The sequence below is a fragment of the Anser anser genome, assembly GCF_964211835.1.
Source record: "Anser anser genome assembly, chromosome: 3".
Lineage (NCBI taxonomy): Eukaryota > Metazoa > Chordata > Aves > Anseriformes > Anatidae > Anser > Anser anser.
The window spans coordinates 7,693,213-7,719,755 of NC_139722.1; the positions used below are offsets into that span (position 1 = coordinate 7,693,213).

At 43.2% G+C, this 26,543-nt stretch overlaps 1 protein-coding gene across 6 annotated transcripts in view; it reads right to left on the reverse strand.

Annotated features, from left to right (window-relative positions):
* Positions 1-26,076, reverse strand: part of FKBP1B (FKBP prolyl isomerase 1B) — a 45,518-nt gene extending 19,442 nt beyond the window's left edge. Inside the window, exons 1-5 of one of the 6 annotated variants that reach the window (XM_083830779.1) lie at positions 25,029-26,066; positions 24,738-24,885; positions 22,830-22,877; positions 20,431-20,507; positions 11,927-13,066 (exon numbers count right to left, since the gene is read on the reverse strand). In XM_083830779.1, coding sequence (XP_083686905.1) covers positions 20,474-20,507; positions 22,830-22,877; positions 24,738-24,885; positions 25,029-25,065 — 267 coding nt within the window. In that variant the 5' untranslated portion in view covers positions 25,066-26,066 and the 3' untranslated portion in view covers positions 11,927-13,066; positions 20,431-20,473. Of the gene's footprint in view, positions 1-321; positions 2,497-11,926; positions 13,067-20,430; positions 20,508-22,829; positions 22,878-24,737; positions 24,886-25,028 lie in introns of those variants that run through there. The other 5 variants (XM_083830775.1, XM_083830776.1, XM_083830780.1 and 2 more) reach the window with 5 other exon arrangements.
* Positions 26,077-26,543: the final 467 nt, after the last annotated feature.

Below are 26,543 nucleotides of genomic sequence, written 5' to 3' on the forward strand. Positions count from 1 at the left end.
TTGTCTTTGCACACACACTGTAGCATGCAGTCCTCCCTTTCCCCGGGAAAAAAAAAAAAAATCCTGTATTAATAGCCGTGCCTTCATACTGTACACACCACGGCACAACCACCTCTCTCTGAAGCTAGAATAGGAAGGGCTGCCAGGGGGTTTAAACGCTTCCAAAATAAACAAAATGATCTCGGAGACCTGCGGAGGTGTTGACTCTTGTGATGCATACCCCGAATGCTCTCTTTCTCCCTGAGCATCTCCCTGAGGCCACCTCTCTCTGAGCATCTCTCCTCAGCACCCAAGCGTGTCCTAACATCAAAGAGAAATGAGTTAGTGATGGGATGACTTGGCTGAGAGATGTCTCTTACTTTATTTACCTTTGAAATAGAAAGTAAATATAATAGCAAGATATATATAACAGTAAGATATATATAATAGTAAGACCTATATATAATAGTAAGATATATATGATAGTAAGATATACATATGTCTCTGACTGCATCCTTTCTTCCTCTGTTCCTTGTTGTCAACCTCCCTTAGCTGTCTGGGGATAACAGTTTCTCTTCATCTGTTTGTGCAGAGTTAAGCACAACGGAGCTCTTGAATGATGCTAGGATACAAATATAATCAAATTCTCTTTTCTCTGTTCCTGAAACAATGACAACGCTATCAAAAAAAGAAAAAAAAGGTGGGTACATCTATAGCGTGGGGGGTGTTTGGGAGCAGAACTTTGCCTTAAAAGCACCTGCAGTGACAGCAAACAAAGGATCTTTAAAGCTGTTGTTTAGTTGTGATGACAACCAGAAATAGTGAGCTCGTTCCTTACTTTTCGAGCACTGATCTTGTCACTCCACCCATAAAACTGCGGTGGATAAAGTCAGCCTGAAGATCTCCCCAGCTGTGCCTTCCTTAATGTCAATATCTGAAGCCCAAGAGCTGCCACCATCACTGGAGAAGGACAGATCTCCAGCAAAAAGGGCCTTGAAATGAATGGCCACGTCCTGTAGCATTTAAGTACAGGGGGTTAATTGCATTATTTTTAACTATTTAAAGAGCAGTTTTGCTCCTTCTTCCTACACACCCATGTTTACAGAACTGGAATCCAAATTTCACATGTATAGAAGAGTACAGAATTTTTCAGATAAAGCAGTTACATAAAAAAGAATAAAAGAGGTTCCTTCACTGGAAGGTTAAATAATGAAATATCTTCTGTTTCTCAGTCACCTTTAGCTTTAACAACGAGTCCTGAAGCCCAAATTATGGCAGGGTGTGCAAGTGAATAATTTGCTATTTACCTTTTCTCCTAAAAAAAAAAAAAAATCAATAGCAAAACCCCACAAACCTCACAAATTGCAGCAACATTCAGCCTTCAAGAGGGACATAAATACTCTTCCTACGTAGCCCTAAAGAGACCCATAAAGCAAATGCAAGCCAGCGTCATCATAGATAAAACACCACTTGCCTCGCGTGGCTCTCACATTACATTGCAGGGCACCAGGAGGGTGTTCCTTGCAACTGCTCTGCAGTGCCCATCAAATTCCTTGCTTTCACTCCCTTTGGCACCTCCATGCAAGAAATGAGCCTGGCACGTCCTGGCCATCTGCAGAAGCTAAATCACACACTGGATATTCTTGTCAGCAGGCTCTCACTCTGCCCAACAGACGACTACTCTGCCTGGTGAGGCCGATAGCAAGTTCTGTGGTTGGCTCTAGAGCCACCCATAAATTTGTAAATTGGGTGAACACCCTGATACATAGCCTGGATTCTGCTGCGTGAACAACGTGGTGTGGTCAGGAAGCTGCTCCCAAACTCGGCTTGTGTGTGTGGCCAAGCCACCGCCAAGCCACACTCAACCTTTCTCAGACTAACTCTAAAGCTTTTTGCTTGTTTCCTCGTGTTCAGAGCTGTTTCTGCTCCCCAGTCAGAAGTCTCAAAGCTGGAGCTGACCTGTCTGATCCCAGCTGGGGGCTGAGCCAACATGGATTATCACCAGTGGAGAGCCACAAAATCATAGCTGGGGCACGTAGAGGTCATGGATGTTTCCTCAGCTGAAATTGCTCGCTCGCTCTCTCTCCTTCGTAGCAGTATATCTGCGACCTAACTTTCCAGCTCAGAGAGCCGTCTGTGCTCTGAGACTTACGGGTATTTCCACATCGCATTCCGGGGTCACCCAAAGGCTGCCCTCTGGATCAGACGTACTCTATATTCAGACGGCGAAGCTACAAGTGCAGCCCCAGGCGCGGCCCGGGGGACTCTCTGTCTAAGTCTGTCTGGCAGTTTAATATTCCGCCAGGCACCTTAGCGCACCCGAACGGGCAGGCTGCAGACTGCCTGCGGGGCAAGCCTGCGATCAGAAGCTGTGGCTCGTACAGCTCCTGCTCCTGACCCCTCTTACTGTGCTGAAATGTAGACGTGGCCTGGGGCGTTGTTGAAGAGCTACGCCGTGCTCGTCTCCAGCGTGGGATCCTCTCGAGCTGGAGGCTGAACGTGTGGTATCTCCTAAGCCTGTGAATCACACGCATATACATAATAAAGGCCAGTCAAAATCTTTATTAAATAAACTATTAAGTACTTAAAGTTGCAAGCCAAATGGGACCAATGTTCATTTAATGTAGCCAGAAATGTTTAATACTCCCCTGTCTCCATGACTCATAGCACTGAAAGCCCAGTAAAAGCTCAGAAACACTCTGTGCCTGCTACAGAGCGGCACACAATCTTCCTTTAAACACAAATGTATACAAAATGCAGTATGTATTAAACAGATTAAAAATGTAATGTCTATAAGAATGCAGTATCTGGTCTCACACACACTTCCTCTCATACAGAAATGCTGGTCGAAGATACAAGTTTCTCTCAATGCTTCCACAATGTTCCAATCAGCATACTCATGACAGAAAACACTACGCTACCTACAAAAAGCATAATTTTTGCATGTGAACACAACATAAAATGCATGTATTTGAAGATATTCGGGTGTCTAAAGATGCAATAGTCATTCTGTGGGAATTTCAAATTTATCTGGGCATCTGATTTCTTTGATTTCAACTCAATTATTTTAAAAACCTGTCATCACTACATATTTCCTTAAACTTTCCCCAGAGAGCACAACTACAACTACAAAGTTAGAGTAATTACCACCACTCCCAAATCCACACAGTTCATTAAAGAAGTTCAACATCCTAAACTGCAACAGTGTGTGAAAACCTGCAAGACATTTATCACTTAAAACCCAGTTCTTAAAACAACAAAATGGACAGGCAAGAACACTGTAAACCTTACCACGTCCACATTGTACAAAACACGTATTTTTATTATCTGGGATGAAGAACACCCTGAATGACAAGAGGCAGCCATAATTCTGATCCAGTGATATTTCCAGGATTGTTCTTTTCAACTCCAGGGTGTCGATATTTTAAGAAATACTGGTAAGTGGAAAATATCAGTTAATATGTGTGTTAGTTAAGACATTTATCATTCTTTATGCTTACATTTTGACAGAGCATTCATAAATACTAATTCTGAGTCAGCTTTGACCTAGCAATGCCCACCGAACAGATGGAGGTCCTCCTCAGCTGAACTTGCTCACGAGGCCCATCAGTCATCCTAAACTTAAATTTATTTCTGCCCTTGTCAACCTGCTATCTCATTATCTCACTATTCACTGACAAAAGAAATGATGGATCACGAGCACTGGGGTACAGGGAACCAAAGGCACTAAATAAAATGCACCTCATTATGTCAGCTGCGCGTGGCGTGATGAACCCTCCAGTGGGACCTCTAGGGGTTACTGTAACACAAGCAAAGGATGGTTGCATTGCGTTCAAAATAATGATGAATATATACTTCAAGAAGAAAATTCAAAACAGGACCGGTGCACCGTAAAACCAAGGCCACAGGTGGATTTGCATTAGAGAGTTATCACTGTGTGGCGTTACAGACAAGGGAACTTCAATCTTTCACAGAGGTTTTGCTGTGCATTTGGTTTGATCGCTAGGCAATTCCATCTAGGAAATACACAAAGCAGGTCTCATTTCTCCTTAAAACTATTACAGAATCAGCTGAAAAATCTTACACCCAAAGCATTTATGGAATAAGGCTGTATTTTATGAGTGGACTTTAAGATATTCGTGCTCAAACCAAACTAGAACTTAGAATTTTAATGGTTGTAAACTAAAAAAGGGTAGGTTTAGACTAAATTCAAGATAGAAATTCATTACTGTGAGGGTGGTGAGGCACTGGCACAGGTTTCCCAGAGAAGCTGTGGATGCCCCATCCCTGGAGGTGCTCAAGGCCAGGTTGGATGGGGCTTTGGGCAGCCTGGTCTGAGCACGGCAGGGGTGTGGACCAGGTGGCCTTTTAGGTCCCTTCCAACCCAAACCATTCCATGACTCTATGATTTGTGGCACTGATACCACCAACATCAGCTGTGAGGCTACCCGTTGGGTCCTCTGCCGGCCCAGATTAGCCTCCGGTGTCCAAAGGACTTGAAAAGCAAGGTGAACTTCTGCGTTGGGTACCATCATATTTTTAGACGTGATCGCTTTATTTTATAGTCACTCTGTGGAGAATTTTTCCATGTTCTTTCCAGTGGGGCTATTTTTATTTTTACCATACACAGATGTCCTTGAGGTATGCTTAACAGCATAAACTGTGAAAGCCGTGTGCCAAGGCAGGGTTTTCTTGTAAGGCGATACAGCCCTGATGTGCCCGCGACGCACCAGCCCATACAACCGCGCGCCCGCCCCGTGTGTGGGAGCACGGGGGCAGGGCTGAAGGCAGGACAATGCTGCCCGGGGCTAAAATTAGCCCCCGAAAATAACAGCAACATGAGAGCTCGCTTTGCTCCTGCAGAATTGGTAACGCTGGGTTTTCCAGAAAACTCAACCAAATGAAGTTTTCGATAAAAACAAAAAAACGCAAGCTGGTGGGATGTCAATTAAATGAGACACGATCGCTGCAAGGGGATTTATACAAACAGCTTTCATTACCCTGAACAGCACACGCTGGCTTGTCAATCTTCCCGAGCTGCAAATATTTCTGCACGTTACAGATTGTGACAGAAAGCTCCCGTCTCGTGGATGCCGCTGTCTTCTGCCGGGGATTTCTAACTCTCACCCATTTTTACAGAGAGAACTATCTGGCCAGATTCAGAGCACAGATCAAAGGTTTCTGCCGAGTAATCCCCACACTCAAGAAATATCCTGAAGTTGAATATCCATCTGTTTTAATGCAGCTTATTTTTTTTTCATGCACATTAAGAACCATCTAAAAAAAAATCATATCTACCAAAGCGGTGTAAAAGCTTAATTAAGCCCTCTGGATACGTATGGAGAATGACTTTGCGGGAGACGTAATATTACCTTCTGGAATTGATTAGTCATTTTGTTAATCACTTTTTAATACGCTCCAAGTACTTTTTAGGGAAGTGACCAATTCTAAGGACGCCCAGTGCAAGCTGGCAACCAGACTACACATGAATTACAAATGGTTTTAGAGCTCTGCACCAGCTCATTTTTCATGATATGAAGCATCTCCTGCAAAGTGCTGACTGTCCTCTGGTGCCAGTAAATTTCATGTGTGGCAAAGCCTTTATCTGACCATTATAAAGCCAAGGAGAAGTTGAAAAAACCAGATAATATTTTTTATCAACTCCATTTTTGATTTTCATCCATAGATATACAGAAAAGCACAAGGAAACTCTGAAGAAGCAAAAAGTGAAATACAAAAAAAAGGAAAAGTAATTGACATGATTAAGCCTAGGGAAGCAAACGAATTCAAGCTCAAATGCTGGTATTATTGGGTGAGTCAGACTAATTGTCAGCCCAGCCCTAAAATCTATGACCCTAGGAATGGTCTGAAGCCTCTAAGACTGACCTACCTGAGGAAGAGCATTAAAAGAGAATGCAAACAATGCTTCCAAAATACACGACAGAACTATCAATTAATGCACTTAGGAGTGATTCTTGCAATCTCTTCATCTGACTTCCTACTTTAATGCAGGCTACAGGATTTTCACTAAATAATTCCTGTTTGAACTAGTGCTGATTTAAAGATGTCTCAGGGCGATGAATTGACTGCAATTATTGACCGGTGTTCAATAATAAATCAGTATTTCCAGCTCAAATGAATGCCTTATTTTAAGGTGAACTTGTAAAATTTCACTTTCCAGGCATGATGCCTTAATATATCTTCACAAACTAATGAAACAATTTAGTTGTCCTGTCAATTTCTTGTTCCCCATGCTCCCCAAAGCATCCCTTAACATTTTCTGAACAAACCGAGCATTTTGACTGCAGGCAGGTTTCCCAACCACTACCACCCTCGTGTCTCTTTCCTGAATTGTGGACTACAAAGCGGAGCACGCAATTTTTGAAAGTCATAGGAGTGTGAGGCCTCTGAACCTCCCCCCTTTTCCTCAGTGCTCCTGTTTGTGTATTCATGGATTGTAGCCAGCTTTTGGGCAAAAGAGCTTGCATTCAGTCAATAATCAGCCACCACTCCCCAGGATTTTTTTCAGTGTTGTTGCTTCCTTGTCACAAGTCCTCTTATCTGTAAGCACAGACTTCATTCTTTATAATGTCCTGCGTGGAAGAACAAAGGGGCTTATAGAAATCTAAATATAGTATTTGCTTGTGACCATTTTATGGAGTGATCCCTATTACTCTGCATCAATGACCTACTGGATGAGACCCCTTATTTAAGAACTATTTCTTTTTATCATCTGCAGTCTTTTTTACATCATTTTCCACTGATAACAACATCACTAACAGTAGGGCTAACACCAGTCCATCTTAATACCAACAGAAAGCAAAAGCCCTCTACTCAAAAAGCCAATGTTATATCCACTGGCACGTTTATTTTGTATCTTTTTAGTTTCTCACTCAAAGCATCTTGAGTTCCTTGCAGACCTTACCAGAAAACCTTACCATCCTCTGCAAAAGTTGTCTGATCATCCATATACCTATTCCTGGAAAGGCCAAGCAACGCCGCAAGCTGGGGGAAGACTGGCTGGAAGCTGCTCCTGTGGGTGCTGGTCGACAGCCGGCTGAGTATGAGCCAGCAGTGTGCCCAGGTGGCCAAGAAGGCCAAGAGCATCCTGGCTTGTATCAGAAATAGCGTGGCCAGCAGGACCAGGGAAGTGATTGTCCCTCTGTGCTCAGCTCCGGTGAGGCCGCACCTCGAGCACTGCGTTCAGCTTTGGGCCCCTCACTACCAGAAGGACATCGAGGCCCTGGAGCATGCCCAGAGCAGGGCTACGAAGCTGGTGAAGGGCCTGGAGCACAAGTCCTGTGAGGAGCGGCTGAGGGAACTGGGGGAGTTTGGTCTGGAGAAGAGGAGGCTCAGGGCAGACCTTATTGCTCTCTGCAACTGGCTGAAAGGAAGGTGTGGGGAGCTGGGGGTCGGCCTCTTCTCACAGGTACCTAGTGATAGGATTAGAGGGAATGGCCTCAAGTTGTGCCAGGGGAGGTTCAGGTTGGAAATGAGGAGACATTTCTCTTCTGACAGGGTTGTGCAGCATTGGAACAGGCTGCTCAGGGGAGGTGGTTGAGTCCCTGTCCCTGTAGGTCTTCAAGAAACGTGTAGATGTAGAACTTAGTAGCGTGGTTTAGTGGTGGACTTTAGTACTAGGTTAGAGGTTGGACTGGATGATCGTAGAGGTCTTTTCCAACCGGAATGATTCTATAACAACAGAAACTTCTGAACCCCAATACTGACTAAAAACAAGCAATAAGGATTTGTTTGAAAACATTTTGAATACTAAGAAAAAAAAATGCAATTTGACCTGAGGTTTTTAACATTATGATCTAACATTTTAGTTAATACAATTTTCTGTTGTATATGACATACCACAATTTCAAAAGCTTTGGTATGTTAATTTCATTTTTTTCTAAGCTGTCTCCCCAGCTCTTCAGCAAGCAGCAAGTAGAAGATCGTGCAGGAGCTGTGACCTCTCAGAGTAAAAGGGTCCCAAGCACCCTCCTCATATGCAGAGGCAGCCATGGAGTCCATCCTTAGCTCAGCCAAAAGAAGCATTTCTAAATTAGAAAACAGTGCTTCGCAAGGAGCAGTAAAAGAATGGTTCAGCAAAACAGCGTTCCTTGACTTTTAAATCCAAAAGCCATGAATCTTCTCCGGGGAGGGGAAAAAAAAAAAAAGACATGGATCATCCAGTGCAGCATTGTCACAAGATTTTCATTTGTAACCCAAATACAAGTTAGAAGATTTTTGAAATTGTGTGTTTTTATTTGCATCTTTATTTTCATTACCCTGCCCCAGGCCCATTTTCTGCTTTTGATGGCTTTCACTTCTGGGACTGCTCCACCACCGGTCACTTTTGGGAAGGAGAACCAGGAGGGTTTGTTTTGCAAATATTTCTCAGCAAACCTGCTGACAACTGACCCCACTAACAGCTCCCAGGCTGTAAGATCATCATTTCAGGGTAAGGTGGTAGTCTTTAAATACTTCACCTTGGTAGGACTTGTCATCTCTATGTTATTACCATTCCTTGATCAGGAACAAATGCGGTTCTGATGAATCCTGCTCAGCGACAGCTTTATGCAAGTCATGTTCAGAAGTTACCTCGGCTAGTGACATTGATTTATGTTCTGATAAGAAGTTAATTATAAAGGCTTGAAATTTGCAATCACTCAGCAGAAGGGCAGTGACATGTCCTCTAAACAAAGTAATGCACACTGTATTAATAAACATACTAGTAACAATAATTCTGTTCCAGACTACAGACAGCTTGTGTGCCTGTTCAAGGTAAAATTCTCGCACTGTGAATCATAATCTTGGCCCAGAAATTATTGCGTACCTAACCACTAAACAACCAAAAATGTGCTTTAGTCCAGAGATTCAAGTTTTTGTCTTCTTTTGGGTGTTGGGGGGGGAGAAACGTCAAAAAAAATTACTCTGAGAGCAGTGATATGAACAAATAAGAGCACCACTAGCTAGTGCCTGCCGCAGCAGCATTAAATATACAAACCATGCTAAATAGAGAAAATCATCCCCGTGTGTTATCACAACAGAGAGACTGAGAATGCCCTATGGGAAGGTCCCTAAACTGTACACTGGAAGTTTTATAGGTCAGAAACGCAAAAAGGAAACAAAGATTGATATCCCGGACTCCAGTGGCAACAGAAGAACAGGCTGTCGCTTCTCCCTGGTTTGACATTTACCCTGATTATTACCTAAAATTAGGTCTCAGATTCTGTTGCAAGGGCTAAAGATGAATGAATTAAGGAAGAAACATGGTACCGCATACTGTCAGAGACTCCTCTGCTTTGGTTTTCTGTGAATTCAAGCAGGTCAGTTCTGCACCAAAGTCAGAACAGCCTGACGTGACCAAGGTGCATGAGTTTAGGAACGCAGAGGGTAGAAAGCCTGCTGCTTATAAATACTAGCCCAGTGATCAGTGATTCTTCTTCTAAGCGTTGCTCTTACTCAGTTACCTAATTCAACATTAAAGCTTCATGATGTTTTTTTTTTCTTGCCCCAAGCCTTGCAAAGTTTACATGGTTTTTAATTTCCTAACAAAATACACATGAAACTGGTTGCCCTTCTTTTAGAGTAAGTCCATAACGAATCCAACCTCTTCCTCCTGTGTTAAGTTCCTGTTTACCCAAAATGAGAAGACAAACTCTTTGCATTTGCTGTAATAATCAAAAATACATTAATACACATATGTAAATAAAAACACATATACATACTTCATGTCCTTACTTTCCATGCGGAAATTAAAAGAAGAGGATAAAAGCGGGCATTTCTCTTAGGTTTTTGTTTCTCCTTCCTAAAACATACATTTTTTTTCCTCTTCATATAATCCCTTATAACACTTAAACGCCTTCTACTCCTACACTGAAAGGCACTGCAAATATTAACCTTATTTTGCAAACACACACTTCTGTGAGGTCTCCGGGTGTTGTTATAACCATTTTATGAATGAGGAAATACAGCCAGGTGATTTACTTGAGGGGAAACAGTGGCAAGGTCAGGGACAGAAGCCAAGAGTCCACTCAGTCCCAGAACACTGCTTGAGACACCCTCTTGTTTTTCCAGTCTCTTTTTCCTCCCACTTTACTTCATTTTTGGCTAGTTACAAATAAGCTACAGAACAGAGACACAGATAAGAACTTCTTGGAAATACGGGGCTGTTAAGGTTTTAAGAGTGAGGTTTGGTCTGCTGTAAGAAGCCCAGTCTGGAATTCAGGCTAACACTTTGGATAGGTTAAAACACTTCACGGCACATGCTTCTCCCTCTAAAGACACAAATAGAAAACAAGCAGCAGTCCCATTGTTTAAGATACTGCTATAATGGGTTTAAAAGCTACAGGATGAGTAATCCTCAAAGCTGTATTAAAACTTGCGTATAACTGAACAAACAACAAGGGGCCACAAGGATCATCAGAGGGTTGGAGCACCTCTGCTATGAAGAGGAGCTGAGAAAGTTGGGGTTGTTCAGCCTGGAGAGGAGAAGGGTCGAGGGAGACCTCACAGCAGCATTCCAGTACCTAAAGGGGGCTGCAGGAAAGCTGGGGAGGGAGCTGTCAGGGAGTGTAGAGAGAGAACAAGGGGGAATGGCTTTAAACGGAAAGACGGTAGGTTTAAATTAGATATTAGGAAGAAATTCTTTACTGTGAGGGTGGTGAGGCACTGGAACAGGTTGCCCAGAGAAGCTGTGGATGCCTCACTCCTGGAAGTGCTCAAGGCCAGCCTGGATGGACTTCGGACAACTTGATCTAGCAGAGGCTTCCCTACCCATGGCAGGGGGTTGGAACGGGATGGTCTTTAAGGTCCTTTCCTAACCTAAACCATTCTGCGATTCTATGAAGTGCGAAAGACAATTCCAAAGATAAAATAATTTAATGAAACATGAATGGAAAATTATACCTAAACATGCAATAAATTAGTGTTTGTTTGCTTGTTTTCTAAGAGTCTACTATAACCTCAGCATGTCGCAGAAAAACAAGAGTGCTTCTGGGTATGGTAGGAGCCCAGAGCAGCAGGAGGGCGCAGTGGAAGTGCACGCTGGTGATATTCATTCACTCACTCGTTCATTCATTGTGCTTCCAGACTCCGTCCGGTTCCTCTCGGCCAGCAGGCTCCTTGACATCAAATCCAGGGAACACCTCACATCCGCCTGGCTTTCATCAGCCAACACCCTCTTGGGCTGTGCTGTACATCAGTTTCTCAGGGGAAAAAGAAGAGCTAAGATAACTATTGCCCTTGTACCTCCACTTTTTTCAACACAGCTACTTGTCCACAAAATGTGCAGAGGTGTCCGAAACCTAAAATAAATGTGGGAAGCACTGAAGACTGGTAGCTATTCTTATCTCCCTGCTCTCTATCAACACAGTGGGCTAACAATGTCCGTTGCTCCCTAACACAACTGTCATCATTTAAATGCTTTGTAGTCTACAAATGGGCCAGTCACAGTGACTGACTGAGTAACAGAAAGATTACAGGTCGTATGCCTCCATTACCATACGGAGGAATTTTACAGCCAATGTTTCTTCCCACACTACTGCAGGGAAAAATCCCAATCCAACATTTCATTGTATTTTTTTCTGCAACACAAACCATTTCTCAGCTCTCTGGCAGCTCCAGCACCCGTGTTTCCAGCCACAAGCTCTCTCGGGTCCAGCCTGCTTTGTTTGATATTGTTTTCCCAAACACTTTAGGAACTTTTGCATCTGAAGAGGAGCTCTGAATGTGCTACAACAGCGAGTCTTATGAAAACACTTCAGAAATGGCTCTGCAGTTTCAGCGAATCGATGTATGGCAAGCTTTAGTTCCTTTATTGAAAAAAATGAATCGTTACCATCAAGTCCCCAGTTATTCTTTACAGCAAGGAAGGACTGAGCTCTTTAACTGTTTACAGTGCTTACACAACCACTGAATTCAGGATTGGTTAGACAAAGACAGAAAACCTAATAAAAACAGAAGTACTTTTTGATTTTCTACCTTTTATGTCAATTCAAATAGTTTGTTCTCAAAAGTTAAAATCTTTCTAAGTCTGGGGAGAAAGAAACAGCTCTTCCAGAGTTGGTACAGCCTGGTGGAAAATATAATAGATAAGAACTTTAAATAAATTTATATCCCCAGCTTTATCAGAGGCTTGCTGAGTTCTCTGGACAAATCATTTCCCTTCTGCATTTCCCTGTCTTTTACAGAGGAGTAAACAATGCTTTTCCATTTCCAAGGGGATTTATGAATGAAGGGTGTAGCGTTTTGATCAGATTCAACTTTAAGAAGTGTCCACAGGGGATTAACAACGGCAGTTATTTATTATGGTATCAAGCATGAACTTGCATTTGACTCACAAGAGTTTAAAACTCCTGCATTCCCAGCCAGGAGCCTGAATAACTGTTGAAAAGGAGGTAAGCTATATAAATGTCCTCACACAAAACAAGTTTTAATGGCAGAGGTAAAGATAATTTTTTAATGAGGTTCTTCCATTCCAATCCAAAGCCCTTTCAACACCTCTTCTATAGTTACAGCCTCTGAAGTCCCCAGAGTTCATATATAATGTCATGACTCCTGAGTTCCAGCCAGGAAAAGGTAGAACACTACAAAATGGGCTCAGCCCAAGTTAGATGATAGCTCTCAGCTGTGCTGTGCAGAAGCACTGCTGACTGACTTGAGGAACAGAGCAGGAGCTGTGAACCCACCCCTGCTATTTATTTTACTGAAGACAAGGTGCAAATGACAGCAGAAGAAAATTGAAAGCAGAGCATATAAAGAAAGCTATTGATGGGGCCATCTGGGCACTCCAGAATTTCCCCTGGCAGGGTGGGACAGATGCAGCCCTCGCTTTTCCAGAGTTGTTGCCAGCTGGCCACCGTGGGGCATGGAGAGGCTGGGAAAGCTAGTCACACAGGCGGTGTGACAGAAGAGCATCTCCTGCCCTTGTCAGTGGAGAGGAACACTTCCAGAGAAGGATCCCAAGCCCAAGCTAAGGTCAGGTTGTGAAGCACTGCAGAGTAGACTGCTCTTCTCCACCAACAACAGGCATCTTGTAGGTTGACTTCTCTCCTGTGATTAAAGTCACTCTCTGTGATCACCATTCTGCCTTCTTCCAGAAAAAGGGAGAACAGTTTCAGAATGGAAGAAGATTACATGTAATTCTGCTTTTCCTCTGTGATTAAAGCATGTGTGGATAGTGGTCAGTTACTCTACCTGCAGAAAATGTGTCTTGATGCTCCTAACATGGCTGCACATGCGTGGTAGGGCGACCACCATGTATTACGACTTTCAAGCAAGAAAGACAGGAAAGGTTTACAGCAGGGTCAGACAGAATGACCCCATAATAAGAAAAAATAATTTTGCCTTACAATGAATGTAAGCAGAATCCATTCAGACTAATTCAGACCACAACGGAAGATAAGCCTGAGCTGTAAAATTCAGATTCACAGCTTTAAACACTGCAACACACTTCTGTTAATATACAACGCTTTAGCTCAGACCAACATAGACTTGGCAGTTAGCCTATGAATTTCAGTCTCAGATCCTCAACCTTCAAAATAAAACATGCAGGAGAAGCTTTTCAACCAAAATTACAGCTTTCGCAACAAAAACAAAAAAATTGCTTCAGTTCTTTAGGGTGAAAATTGTGCATTCCAGTCTGAAAGCAGCAATGCTTCACAGTGATGCCTCAAGAACTTGTCCACTGTGTGACTCATCTTCTATTTTCTTTTATGTGCCCTAGATATCACTAGATTTCACCTCCTAAAGTACCAGACCCTCCTCTTCTACTGGAAATCCCAGTAGAACCATAACAGAAACTTATCCATGGAGAAGAACAAAAACCTAAATTACTGTAACTATAATCCCTTGTAGTATTATAGCCTGATTTCCATCATGTTGTTGTTTTTGTTTTATGTACTTTTTTTGGGGTACCTTTCCCTCCCCTTTTGTGTACCTGACCCTCCCCTGTCCCAGCTCCATGCCGTTCCCTCGGGTCCTGTCGCTGTCCCCAGAGAGCAGAGCTCAGCGCCTGCCCCTCCGCTCCCCTCGTGAGGGAGCTGCAGGCCGCCATGAGGCCTCCCCTCGGCCTGCTCTGCTCTGGGCCGAACAAACCAAGGGGCCTCAGCCGCTCCTCACACGCTTTCCCCTCCAGACCCTTCATCATATTCATAGCCCTCCTTTGGGCACACTCTAATGGTTCTATGTCCTGATATTGTGGCACCCAAACCTGTACACAGTATTCAAGGTGAGGCCACAGCAGGGCAGAGAAGAGTAGGACAATCCCTTCCCTCGACCAGCTGGCAATGCTGTGCTTGATGCACCCCACAAGCGTTAGGTCTTTTCCTCTGCCCAGGAGGAAAACACCCTTACCAAACCAAAACTCTTCAATTTCTCACTGAGAACAAAACAAAAGTTGTCAATCTTGCTAAATCAAGGTAGTTGCATCAGTAAATGTGCAAAGGGAAGTGATTTAGAGCAGCAAGAAACCAAAGAGAAGCAGTAACTATGCAGGATTAATGCAAAAGGTCTGGGAGAGGAAACCAGACTTTGAAAACCATGAACAGAGACAGAGGGAGAATTACAAATCAAACGGGCCTTGCAACCACTGCTGTAACACTGAGTTTTGGGAGACCTGAGATGCTGGATGGGAACTGAAGGACTGTGTTGATTGCATGGACTTGCTGCTGCCTCAGTTACAATGATCCGCCACGGCCACATCATATACAATCCTTCATGCTGAGCGATGTGCAAGGGAGTACAGACTTCTGCAGCCAGCAGTCTCTTGAAAAAAATCAAGATTTACAACTCCCTGAAGTAACCAAAGTGAAATAATACATCTCAATTGCGAGATGTCGCTTTGAATACAGAGCCCCTTCAGAAGGCCCCTGGCGCCGGTTCAGCGAGGCTCAGCAGAACGCGTGCCAATGCTGCATCACTGCTTCCCACAGCAGGGCGGGTTTCCTCCGAGGCCTCCAATTCAGTCGCTTACTGGTGCCAAAAGACGGGCATCATACAAGCTCCTCGCCAGTGGTTTTCCCTGGGAGCTCCAACCCAAGGAGGTCCGAAGAGCACCGGCCTGCAGAGATCCCTGGACACGCAGCAACTGCTCGGGTGACACACCTGAAATGTGGGTGCCGTACATCCTCCCCAGAGAGATGACGCTGCGCGTTGTCTAACTAAAAAAATATCACCCCTTCCACAAGCCCTGCCTGGCTGAGCTACCTGGCTTAGGAACCTGATTAAGCTCTTTATCTGATCAATAGAGAGAGAGGCACGTCCGAAGGCTAACCATTTAGGTAGCCTAAGGTAACTAAGCTCTCAATTTAGACTTCTTAATTAGGTAAATACGGTGATGTCAGTTCTATTTTGTCAATAAAAAGAGACAAGCCTATCACTGCTGCCTGCTGATAGAGTTTCTCATTTAGATGATGTTGTAACCACTCGCACGTTGCACTAACAAACACTATTTACTGCACTAGGTAGCCCCAATTCCAACAGCTGTTTGTTTTCTAATAAATTGTGAAAAAAAAAATTCAAAGAATTGCTCAGTCTTGTGAGGACCTGGAATTCTAATTATCAAGAACTGATGCAAACCTATCAGATCCTGGTCATTAAATATATACATGAGCTGTAAGTACGCAGAGTGCCACATTAGGATCACTGAAAACAAGTGTGATGAGGATACAGTAAAAATATTTTGTTTGAAAATAGCGATTTAATTTTCTAAAAGAACTGTTTGGATCAGTTCCGCACTTTTAAAAAATTGATGCTCAGAGGCTACTGGTTCCTTGTTACAATACATAATCTGATTTTCAAACTTTATTTTTTAAAACCTGAAATCAATGTCTTTCAGGTTTTTGTGAGGTAGGAGTAGGAGGTTTAATTATTTGCTAGCAATTTCACTTCTATGCACAGTAGGAATAGAGCATGATGCTACAGCACCTCCTTGAAAAAAAATCCTATAGAATTTAGTACGTGCTCCACAACAGAACCTAGCAGTCACCAAATTATTCAGCATGTCTCATACTGGCAGGGAAGTGTCTGTCTGGGGAAAAAAAAAGTGCCTGTGTATGTTCTCTTGAAGAAATCTATAATCTCCTTTACTCTGCAAGACAAAAAAATAAAAATCTCATCCTGTCTTTTTCCAAAATGAATGTAAGACAGTTTACAGGCTATCCCAATCTTCCCTTTCTTTGGGCAAAGAGCATTAGCAGTTGTCCAAGTAACACCTCAGTGCCACAGGGATCACCTTTGAGGGGAGAGATGTCCAACACTTAGTCAAACCATACCTTTGCAGCAGAGGTTGCCTGTAAAAATGCTGTTGGATAATTTCAAGCTTCTTTTCCGTTTCACTTACCCACATTAAATAGCATCTAATACGAGAATTAATTTCACTGAAACCAGTGGGTACACTGCATGCTAACAGAGCATTCAGTGCAGAGGAGGAACTGGGAAACTTGAGGCTCTGGTTTATTACTCTGATCCTTTTCCATCAGCCAACAATCTGATATGTTCAATTTAAACTCACTAATTTAGCTGCTGAAGCTACTACATTTCTTCTTACAAGTGGCTGCACCCTTTTTATTCATCAAATCATTTTTTCACGTCAATAGTCTCTTCTTATAGGAGTCTCATGGCACTTGCAAGCATTAATTTCAAGACAATTTTGTGAGGCGCAGTCCTCTTTCTTGTCAGATTTCAAAACTGAAGGCACAAGTAATATGCCTGACATCAGTCACTAAGCTGGCAGCAAAATGCCTAGGAGAAATCTCTCCTCCTCAAACTTTTGCGTCAGGACTCCACAATCACTATCGGACTGAATATGCCACTAAAATATTTCTAAAGGTAACCAGTCTGCATTAAACAAGCAAAGATGAAAACTTTACTGCTTTTATTGAGAGTTTTAAGATTCACAAATTGTGTCTGTAGGGCATCAAAGGAACATGTTCTTCACTGAAGAGTCAAAACTACTTTTTGCAGTTATGACTCACTGACGAAGAAGGATGTTTATAAGTGCTTAGGTGCCTCAAATATCTTTTCAGAGTAAAGTAAAAGGCTTTCATCTTTTAAGCCAGGACAATCTGAAGAGATTACTTCAAGTTAAAAAAAGTATGGGAATTGGCAGATTCCAAGAGACGGACAGATATCACACTCTCCTGGTATAATATATCTTGTGAACACGCTCGATAAAACAATTAAGTTCTTTCTAGGTAAGCAAAATTTATCTGGCTCTATTTCAAGGCTCAATTATAATGTCTCTTAGAATACAATTCTTATTAACATTAGCTCTAATTGCATTGTTCACTATTCTCTTCCAAAACCATCTAGACAGCTTCCTGGAGACAAATAATTTTGATTAAATTCCCTCCTTAGTTTCCTCGCAGACACACATGCACAGCTCTCACTGAAGTTGTGCAGATGTTTCAGAAAACGGGACCAGAGAAACAGCACGCTCCTGTAGTCACCTGGTACAAAATACTTTCATACTAAGCTGGTATACATCCAGTTATGCAGATATTGAGGTTCATATATGAGTATACGTCACTCTGCAAAGTTATTCTGGACTTACCTTAGTCTTTTGAGAGTGTGTCTGTATAGGCAAATCTATGGTTACTACTGGATACACTTTAAACTGGGTTGATATTGATCCAAGAAAAATTGGCAGATCTCTTTTCTTCTTGGCAAGTGTTATTTCAAGGGAACTGCATTATATTTGTATCGTGTTAAATGGAAAATGCTCTTTAAATCACAGCGAATCAGCCATATTCTATAAATTGTTAATGTGCATCTATACAGTCTGCTTTTGTTATTAAAAAGGTTTTAAAAAAATAAAAAAGGCTTTCAACTACAGAGATACAAGCATAACTCTAACATTATACCACTGCCAAAGCTGAAGAAACAAAAAGAAAGAATATAAAGCAACATATGGAAAAAGAAGATGATCTGAGTCTGTCCCCAGATCGTTAAGAAAAGTTCTGCTTTAAGTATAGGCCTGATTGCTAAAACAGAATGAATCCATACAGCATATCCAAAATAAATGGAGTGTTATTCATTTACCTCAATACGGAATTTCACTTTATGCATTTACAGAAAATAAATTAAAAAATTATCAGTATTTGGTGCAATTTTGTGGCCATTGCTTAAGCCAAAAACGTCCATGGAAGATCTCTGTTAGAAGCTCACTTTATTAAGTAATTAATGATTTAAATGTGCCTTCGTGGTCTTACTCCTAGAAGTCTGTTCCAGCACGCTACAAATACTGAACATCTAGTTTCTTCTGAAAAAAGGGTAATTGTATTATCACCACAGATTTACAGGTGGGCAAGGAAAAAGACGAAGTGGTTAAGAATTAATTCACCTTTACTACAGGCTACATAGGATGACACAGGAGAATGTCAGCTCTGAATAACTTGAAAAAAAGCTGCCCTCTTACTGTTAAGAGCAAATTGGGGACCTATGTACAAAAAAACTTATCTGAGGGCACACTGTCAGCAGACAGGAGGGCCAGAAACAGGAGTCAGCTTCCCAGAATGCTGGTTTTACCGTACAGCCAAAGCATTCACAAACTCAGCAAAGGTTTTGTCGTGTTTAGGGGCATTTCTCGCTGAAAGTCACGTTTTTCCATCATCTTCATGAATCTCTGAATATTCTGCACTGCTAATTCCTGCTGCCAGAGCAAACAAATTTAAATCACAGGAAAGAAAACTGCAGAAAATGCCTCAATTCTGTTGATACACTCCAGGACTAATGATAGTGTAATTTGTTTATTGGTACTACCATCAGTGCTGCAACGTAACCTGAAGACCCAATCACGATTAGGACGCTATTACATTAGGCATGAAGAAGGAGGCAGTTCATATCCCAAATTGCTTGCAATCTATCAACGTACAAGGCACACGAAGTACAACTATCATTTTGCAGACAGAAAACAGAAGGAGGGAGCAGATTGCCAAAAGCTTTCAGAAGCTTGCTTCAAGAAATCTACGACACAAACATGACATAAACCACTGCTGCTCGAAATGCGTTTCGATGCCAACTCACTACCATATCTACTAATCCCATTACTTTGCTGGGTCAGGTAGCTTTTGAGACACAGCATAGATGCCGGATGATAAGAAGAAATTATATTTCACAGAATCATCTAGGTTGGAACAGACCTCCAAGATCGCCTAGTCCAACCTCTGACCTAACACTAACAAGTCCTCCACTAAACCATAGCACTAAGCTCTACAATTTCTTGAGAAAGATAAAACATAGGGGAATTTGATCACTTTCTTCGGTCATATACTAAGACCCAGCTTCATATTCTATCACAGTCTTCCTATGTAATCACCACAAAAGGAGAAAAAAAGAGAGAAAATTGATTAAACTAGAGGTTCCTTCTAAACTGTTCCCTAGTGAGGTTGCACCTTAACGCCTGCTGCCACTGGAACTTAGGTTTATCCACTAAGGCATCAAAACACATTTGTGAGTCAGACCACAAAGTCTGCTCCTGAGGTTATGCATCTAATTGCATGAGGAGAGAAAAGAGGCAGAGCTGCCACATTTAACAGCATAATAGCTGCAGCGCTGACGGAAGTGTAAAGCTCAGTCACAGTTCTCCCTCATCTTGAGGAGATTCCAGTTCTCACTTCCCACTTCTCAGGAACACGTAGGGTTGTCAGACTAGAAACTACCTTGGTGAATCCCTACCTTGAAGATGCACGAATGGGAAGGTGCACAGGATGACCAGACAGGACTCAAAAGTTCTGCCAAATACCTAGGGCGGCAGCCTGTGGTCCTCTCTGGGCATTTTCTGCGTTAGGCTGGGATGCTCAACCTCCAACCTGTTGCAGATGGACTGTCAGGACAAACCCTAACAGACAGCTTGCTCCTAAAAACCTTTTCCCAAATACACTTCAGAAGCAAGCTGCAGCCCTTTTTCTCCTGTAGTGGTAGCAGCCCACTCCTGCCCATGCTCTCTCTGCCATCACTCCTCATCCTACGGCAAACACACCTCTACGAGACTGTTGGCAAGGGAAGGGAAGATGGGGAAGGAAGGCAAAATAGAGCCCTTGACAAAAATATAGAGCCCTTGGAAAAAAAAAAAATAGAGTCCTTGAAAATTCGTAACTTGCTCTGGCAGAAGCAAGCCCCTTCTGGTCTCCTCCTCCTTACCGGAAACTCTCAAGACACAAATACTTCGTGAACAAGCAATGTTTCTCCTAAACCTATTCCAAAAACCGAGCCCTCCAGGGAAGCAAGGAACCAACAGTGCGAAGGACATCACCACCACACTGTGTGCGCACTGGTATGAGAGCGGGAGGGCCTGCTGCAAGAAGTTACGTGGCCAAGCAAGTTGCCAAGGTGATGACAGTGGGAAAAAAAAATAAGTCACTGGATAAAAAAAAAAAGTACAGAACTAATTCTGAAGACAGGGACTGCAGTACAACTCTTCCAGCACTCTCACGAGTGCCTGAACCAATTACTCACTCTCTTGCTTGCTCCTTTTCTTGCCCACGGCTCCTGCACCTCTTCACGTCAGCTTTCGTCTCCCAAGAATGTGATGGCTGCAAGTTAAGGTTGTGGCAAAAACAGCTATGACTCCTGTCTGGTGGAAAAGGGAACTAACACACGTTTGCCTTGTCTGAAGCAACTGTTCAGCTAGCCTACGTAAAGCTGGCTCCTACAGGCAGCGTTTCTGACTGAAAACAGCTGTTACCGCTGCGCTTCATGCTCACAGCACCCTGATGAGGTTGGGTTCCCCTGGGGAACCAAATGCCTTTTCTCCAGGCTTTGGTGGCACCTGGTCAGTGCACGGTTCCCTCGCTTCTCTTGCTGCAACACCTCTCAACAGGCATTTGTGCCTAGCTTCAGAGCACCATACAGGCTCAACACCGAGCCAACTTGCGGGCTTTACGTGCTTCTAGCAGCTTGCGAAAGCAGGATTTCTGGATCATGTCCTCATACCTAGGTGTCTCAACTCTTCCCGCCTCCCATTTTAGGTGACAAAAGAGATGTTCTGGATATTTCTGTAACTTGGGTACCCACCTGCTAAAACAGGACTCCTATGAGTGTGGGGAGGATAAACATTAAGTACGGTGTGGCCTAGTAAGGTCATATAAATAGGACAGATCATTTCAAGACGAATCCCAGACATATCTGGAAAAACATCAGTATGAAAGGAACTTACACTGTATTCAGATAACATAATCCTAATTAAAATTTGACATTTACATTTCAACTTTCCCCATTGGAATAAAACACGTGATCCACTAACCATGGGCTCCCTTTTAAAATATTACTACCAAAGACTGCTTAAACATTGCAGCAGCACTGAAAGTGAGATCATGAGCTTTTCTGATATCTGTTCTAATCTGGGAGTTAGGTTGCGCAGCACCACTAGCAAGGTATATGGAAAAAGCACAGTTTAGGCTGGAGATTGATTTAAGGAGTTTTCATGAAGTCTTTTATATCAAAAGCCAGCTTATGATAGCCTCATCTAAGGTGTTATCTATTAACGATAAGAGTATGCAGCATCTTGTTATCTTTCCATATTCATCATTCACACTCTCTTCAAAGTTATCCAGCAGAACTGCACTTTGTGGCAGCCACAGACCACAGCTACATTGTCACCTCTAAGTTTTTTCCCCATCTCAGTTCTGACATTTAAATTTATCTAGAACTAACTGGAGGTGGGAGGTGACAATTTTGTTTCATGAAAACTTTGGAAGTTTGGGCTGGAACAGAAACATATCTTTCAGCATCTTCACAAAAATAGTTTCAAAACATCTATTTTCAGATCCAAGTTACAGAGGAATGTCTGTAAGAGCTGCGACTGGCACGGAGACCCATGTGTTTAACTTGCCCACTATTATAATTCAAACTGGAAACCCTTATATCACAATACTCTGAATATATACAAAAAAGCTTAAACCCTGATATCCTATATCCCAAGCCAGTGCGCTAACTCCCACATAACCTTCTGAGGAGAGATATTATTGAAAGTATGTCAAAAAGCTTCCTGGAAAATATAAATAGGCTTACTTCATTAGTAATAATGAGTTCTATAGCTTATAACTAATTATTAAGTACAAAACTGAAGCAAAGCAGCAGTTACCAGGGATTACTTCCCTATAATACAGAATCCTGGAGGAAAACATTACTTCGTGGATCCATGCCCAGAACAATAGCTGTCAATCCCCACATCCCCTTTATTTTACATAATTAAGGAAAAGACCGCATAAAATGGCAGCTCTTGATGTGAACTTCACAGCTCCGGACTCAGGCTGCAGAAGTCTTCGCATTCTTTTGACAATTTATATAACTACATACAAAGCACAATGCTACAAACTGATTTAAAGGACATTTTCCCTCTGTGTAAAGGTGTGGTATAAACAGCTCCATTAGCCAACTCACCACTTAAGATTCATGCAAGTCCATAAAGCAGGTGTTAAATAGACCTTGTATTGATCTCTTCAAACTGGAATGAATTTTACTGCCAATACATAGACACATGCTCTCAAGATATAAACAATCATTAATTGTCTGTATCAAGATCAGAGGCTGGAAAAATATGAACCCAGCATTTTCACTGCTTCATGCTCAATTTCATTCGCTGGCGTAATGACTTAGAGAATCAGGTCCACGGTCTCATCTGTCAACTTCTCACCATTAAACACTACACCTGGCAAATCTACGAGCAGGCACATCTAGCTCGTGTAGCCTGAACAGCTCAGCTAGAAGTCAAATATTCAGGAAACCCATCACAACACAAGCAAATTGATTATGAACAGCAGAGCAAAGCAAAAAATACAGCCACATTAGAACTGACAAAACACTTTTAAGCATAAGGCAGCTGCTACTGAGAGAATATTCAGATGATGCCTTACCTGTGTAGTGCACCACACACGTCTGACCCTTCTTTGGAAACGTCCGTCCTGTTAAAATTATAAAAGGTTATGCTTTTATCTTCTCTGATTGAGCTAGGCAGGTTTAGCTTGTAGGAGGAAAATGCTAGACTGAGATTTGTATTGACTTCGCCTTATCACATCAGTTATATGCAGGGCAGGAATGGGTAGAGCTTCGGGTAGAAGATTACAGCTTAGCTCCTATTTAGCTGTTAGACCAAATAGTATTTTCATCACAGTAATGTAATTTTCCCTGTATGTGTGTGCATTACATATACATTTACATTCTGTAAGTGCAAAAGGACTGTCAAAACTTCGTGAAATATAACCTTAAAATTCTCAGCATTTTTTTGGTATGATTTTTCCATGTAACGTCTTAGTTTGACATTATTAAAAAATCTATTTGTATTCACATTTCTAACGCCTTTCACTTGAGACAGTTCTAGCAAGGGCATCTCTAATTAGCAAAGAAGGGTTTTACAAAAAAGATTTCACATACAAAGGCAGTTTAGTTTTGCAGTGTCAAGCAACAGTAAAGCAATGATACACTGAGCTCTTGTAAGAGCCTGGTACCTACCCCTCAAATGTTCATACTGAAAGGAAAAGAATGCTTAAATTTTAGTCTTACCACTGAAAAATGGAATTACTATTTCCATGTTACCTGCTATAGGTACTGTCAAAGGCATTACAGGACAGGGGAAGACCTTCCAGGCTCACATAGGTGCTAATTGCATAATGAAGCAGCTAACCTTGATTTCGAAAGCAATGTTGGCCAGGGCTGAGCCCAGGCTCAGAAGTATGAATGAGACTGATCATTAATGAACACCCTTGTCAGAAAGTTAGAAAAGGAGGATTCAGATAGAAACCATGGCTCATATCTAATTTGGTTCTCTGGCCTCCTTGGTCTGAATGGTAGCAAGTTATTCATGACAGGGTGTAAAACACTAATAACACATCAGCTGTGTACTTAGGACTTGGACGCCAGAAACACCATGAGCAGGAGAGCAGGCTATGATGAACCGAGATCCGTAACACGAAATGGAGAAGACGTTGCTTCCAAGAGAAGATTGCCAATGGAGAAATCATAGTGCCTTAAGAGAAACCCAGCCTAGCCTGGGAGAGACAAGACTACAGAAGGAAAAAAAAACAAAAAAAAAACCACCCCCACACACAAAAAAAATTAAAAAAAAGGGAGGACTGCTTTAGACTAGACACCTAACCTGAGGAAAGTTATGCAAAAGAAACCCTATACTTGGTAAAATAGGTGTTATTCAGAGGATGCACTGTTAAATATAGAACAGAAAGAGGGAGTCTCAGACCTCACCGTCACATATCACACCGTGTGAGCAAAGTCAGCGAAGCTACATAAATTCACATCAAAGCTGAATTAGAAGCAGAGATTCCCGAGACCAGTGACGAGCTGTGGTTTTACGACAGCGTTTTAAAGTCAGCTGATTTTGATTAAGACTTGCAACCAAGAGAAATAACCCATAGACCCTTCTGTGGAAGACCGTATTGCTGACAAAGACAGCCTTGATGTATTTCACAGCTAACACGTACTGTTACGAGGTTGACTTCCACCCTTTATGCTCCCGGCACCGCCGCTCACCCCCTTGCAAGGGCTCTGATTTTACACCCAGGAGCCAGATCTGATCCCCGGAGCCAAAGACCACGGAGGGAGAAGCCAAAACAAAATCCCAAGCCGAAAAAGAAAAGAGAGGGGGCCACGAAAGTTGAGCTGCAGGTGGACTTGGGCAAATTATTTATCAGCCAAGGGTGAACCTGGGCTATTGGATGGATGCTCACGGCTGTATGCTAGAAATCGCGTTCTTCTCCGATAAATAAAGGAATAAAATGAATAATTTCTAAAAGAACAGCGGCAGAACAGACCTTTGGGTGTATTCCAGCACGGTGGCACAGCACGGGGACCCGACCTGGCTCCGCCAAGGGGACCCCAGCGCCAAGCCGGGGGCAAGGAACCGGGCAAAGTTTTGGGGCAGGGCTGCCCCCAGCTCCCCAATTCCTTCAGCTCCAGCGTCTGCCGGATGAAAAAACCATAAATCCAACCCCCCTTTCCTCCGCTTGCAGCCGGGAGCCTGGCGGCTGCTGCTGCTCCCCCCCGGCCTCGGAGCTCCTCCGGCAGCCGCAGGGCTGCCCCCCGCTCCCCGGCAGGTCCCGTACCGTCTCCCGGAGAGATGGTCTCGATCTCCACCCCCATCTCGGCGCTCAGGAGCGGCTCTGGCGGCCCCTTTTTGGCTCGGCACGGCTCGGCTCGGCTCGGCACGGACCCCCCGGTGCAGGCATGCCCCTCCGCGGCCGGCTGCCAGCGGCCTCCCCGGCTGCCCGTCAGCCGCCCGCAGCCAATGCAGGGCAGGGGCGGGGAGGCAGGGGAGGGAGGGAGCCCGGAGCCCCCAGCCCCAGCACGGAGCCGCTGAGGTGTCGGCTCCGGTTCCCTTCGGGTTGTGGCCGAGGGGAAGGCGAGGACATGTGCGGGGGCTGTGGGGGAGGCGGCGGGGCCATGCCCGGCTCCCTGACAGGGCCCGGCTGCGGGACGGGCAGCGCCATCCGAAAACCTCCCGGCACGGGTGGCTCCGGGGCTCGGCGTTTGTCCAGTCAGACATAGCCAAGGAGGGTGTCATTCACAATAATTTTTTGCATTTTGAAGTAAATTTATACCCTTTTTTTCTTGTCCACAGCACCGCTGTGGGTAATGGATGATGGCAGTGGGGGCAGCCCTCCTGCAGGCCCCTCTGAGGCACCCCGAGTTTCACCAACCCTTCCTGCCCTAATTTGTGTTTTAAATAAGAAAAATGACATCTATATATGTACTACATACACGCCCCTATGATGTGAGGCTACACATTTAAAGCCTGTGCACTTTCAGTTGGAGAACTGGTGATTTTGAAGTTTGTTTTTCATATTTTGACACAAAACACACATCTGTAAACAGAACTATTTCTTTGTGCTTGTGTCCAGAACTATTGCACACAATAGTTTGTGAGGAAAAATTTAGGTAAATGGTTCTATGACTCCAAGTGAGATTACAAATTCAAAAGCCTGTGCAAGAGCTACAGCTGCTTCTGGCAAGTGTACCTGACATAGATGGAAAATACTTTTTCCTCACAAACTATTGTGTACATAAGTCTTGCCGTTCCCAATGACTCTAAGAAAATAGTCCTGTTTGCAGTTCTGTGTGTTCTGAGTCAAAATAGGAAAAACAAATTCAAAATCATCAGTTCTCCACCTGAAAGAACTGTATCCATCTAATTCCAACCTGCACTTCTCTGACACTGCTCTTTCAGGATTTTTACCTCTTGTAAACTGGACTTCGTTCAGGGAAAATGGAAAACTGCACAGGAAAACTGCACAGGGCAGTTTTCAGGATGATTTAAGTGGGGAATTACTGTATTGCTTTGTAACAGCAATAAAGTGGTACTTGCATGTGTGCTCTGAACTACACTGACCATCTCCACGCAGCTTTTTATGCTATTCTGATCCAATTGTTTACCCATATGCTCTGTGTATGGTTTATTTTGACTCAGACACTCTGAATGTACTGGGGCTGTATGAAGCTCCCCAAAAAGTGAATGAGGAAGAGGCATGAGTGCACATGAGTTCAGAAGTAATGTGGACTGGGTAAGGATTCCATTTGCCATTTCTAAATATTTGTTGCCATAGGCATCAAACAACAGATAG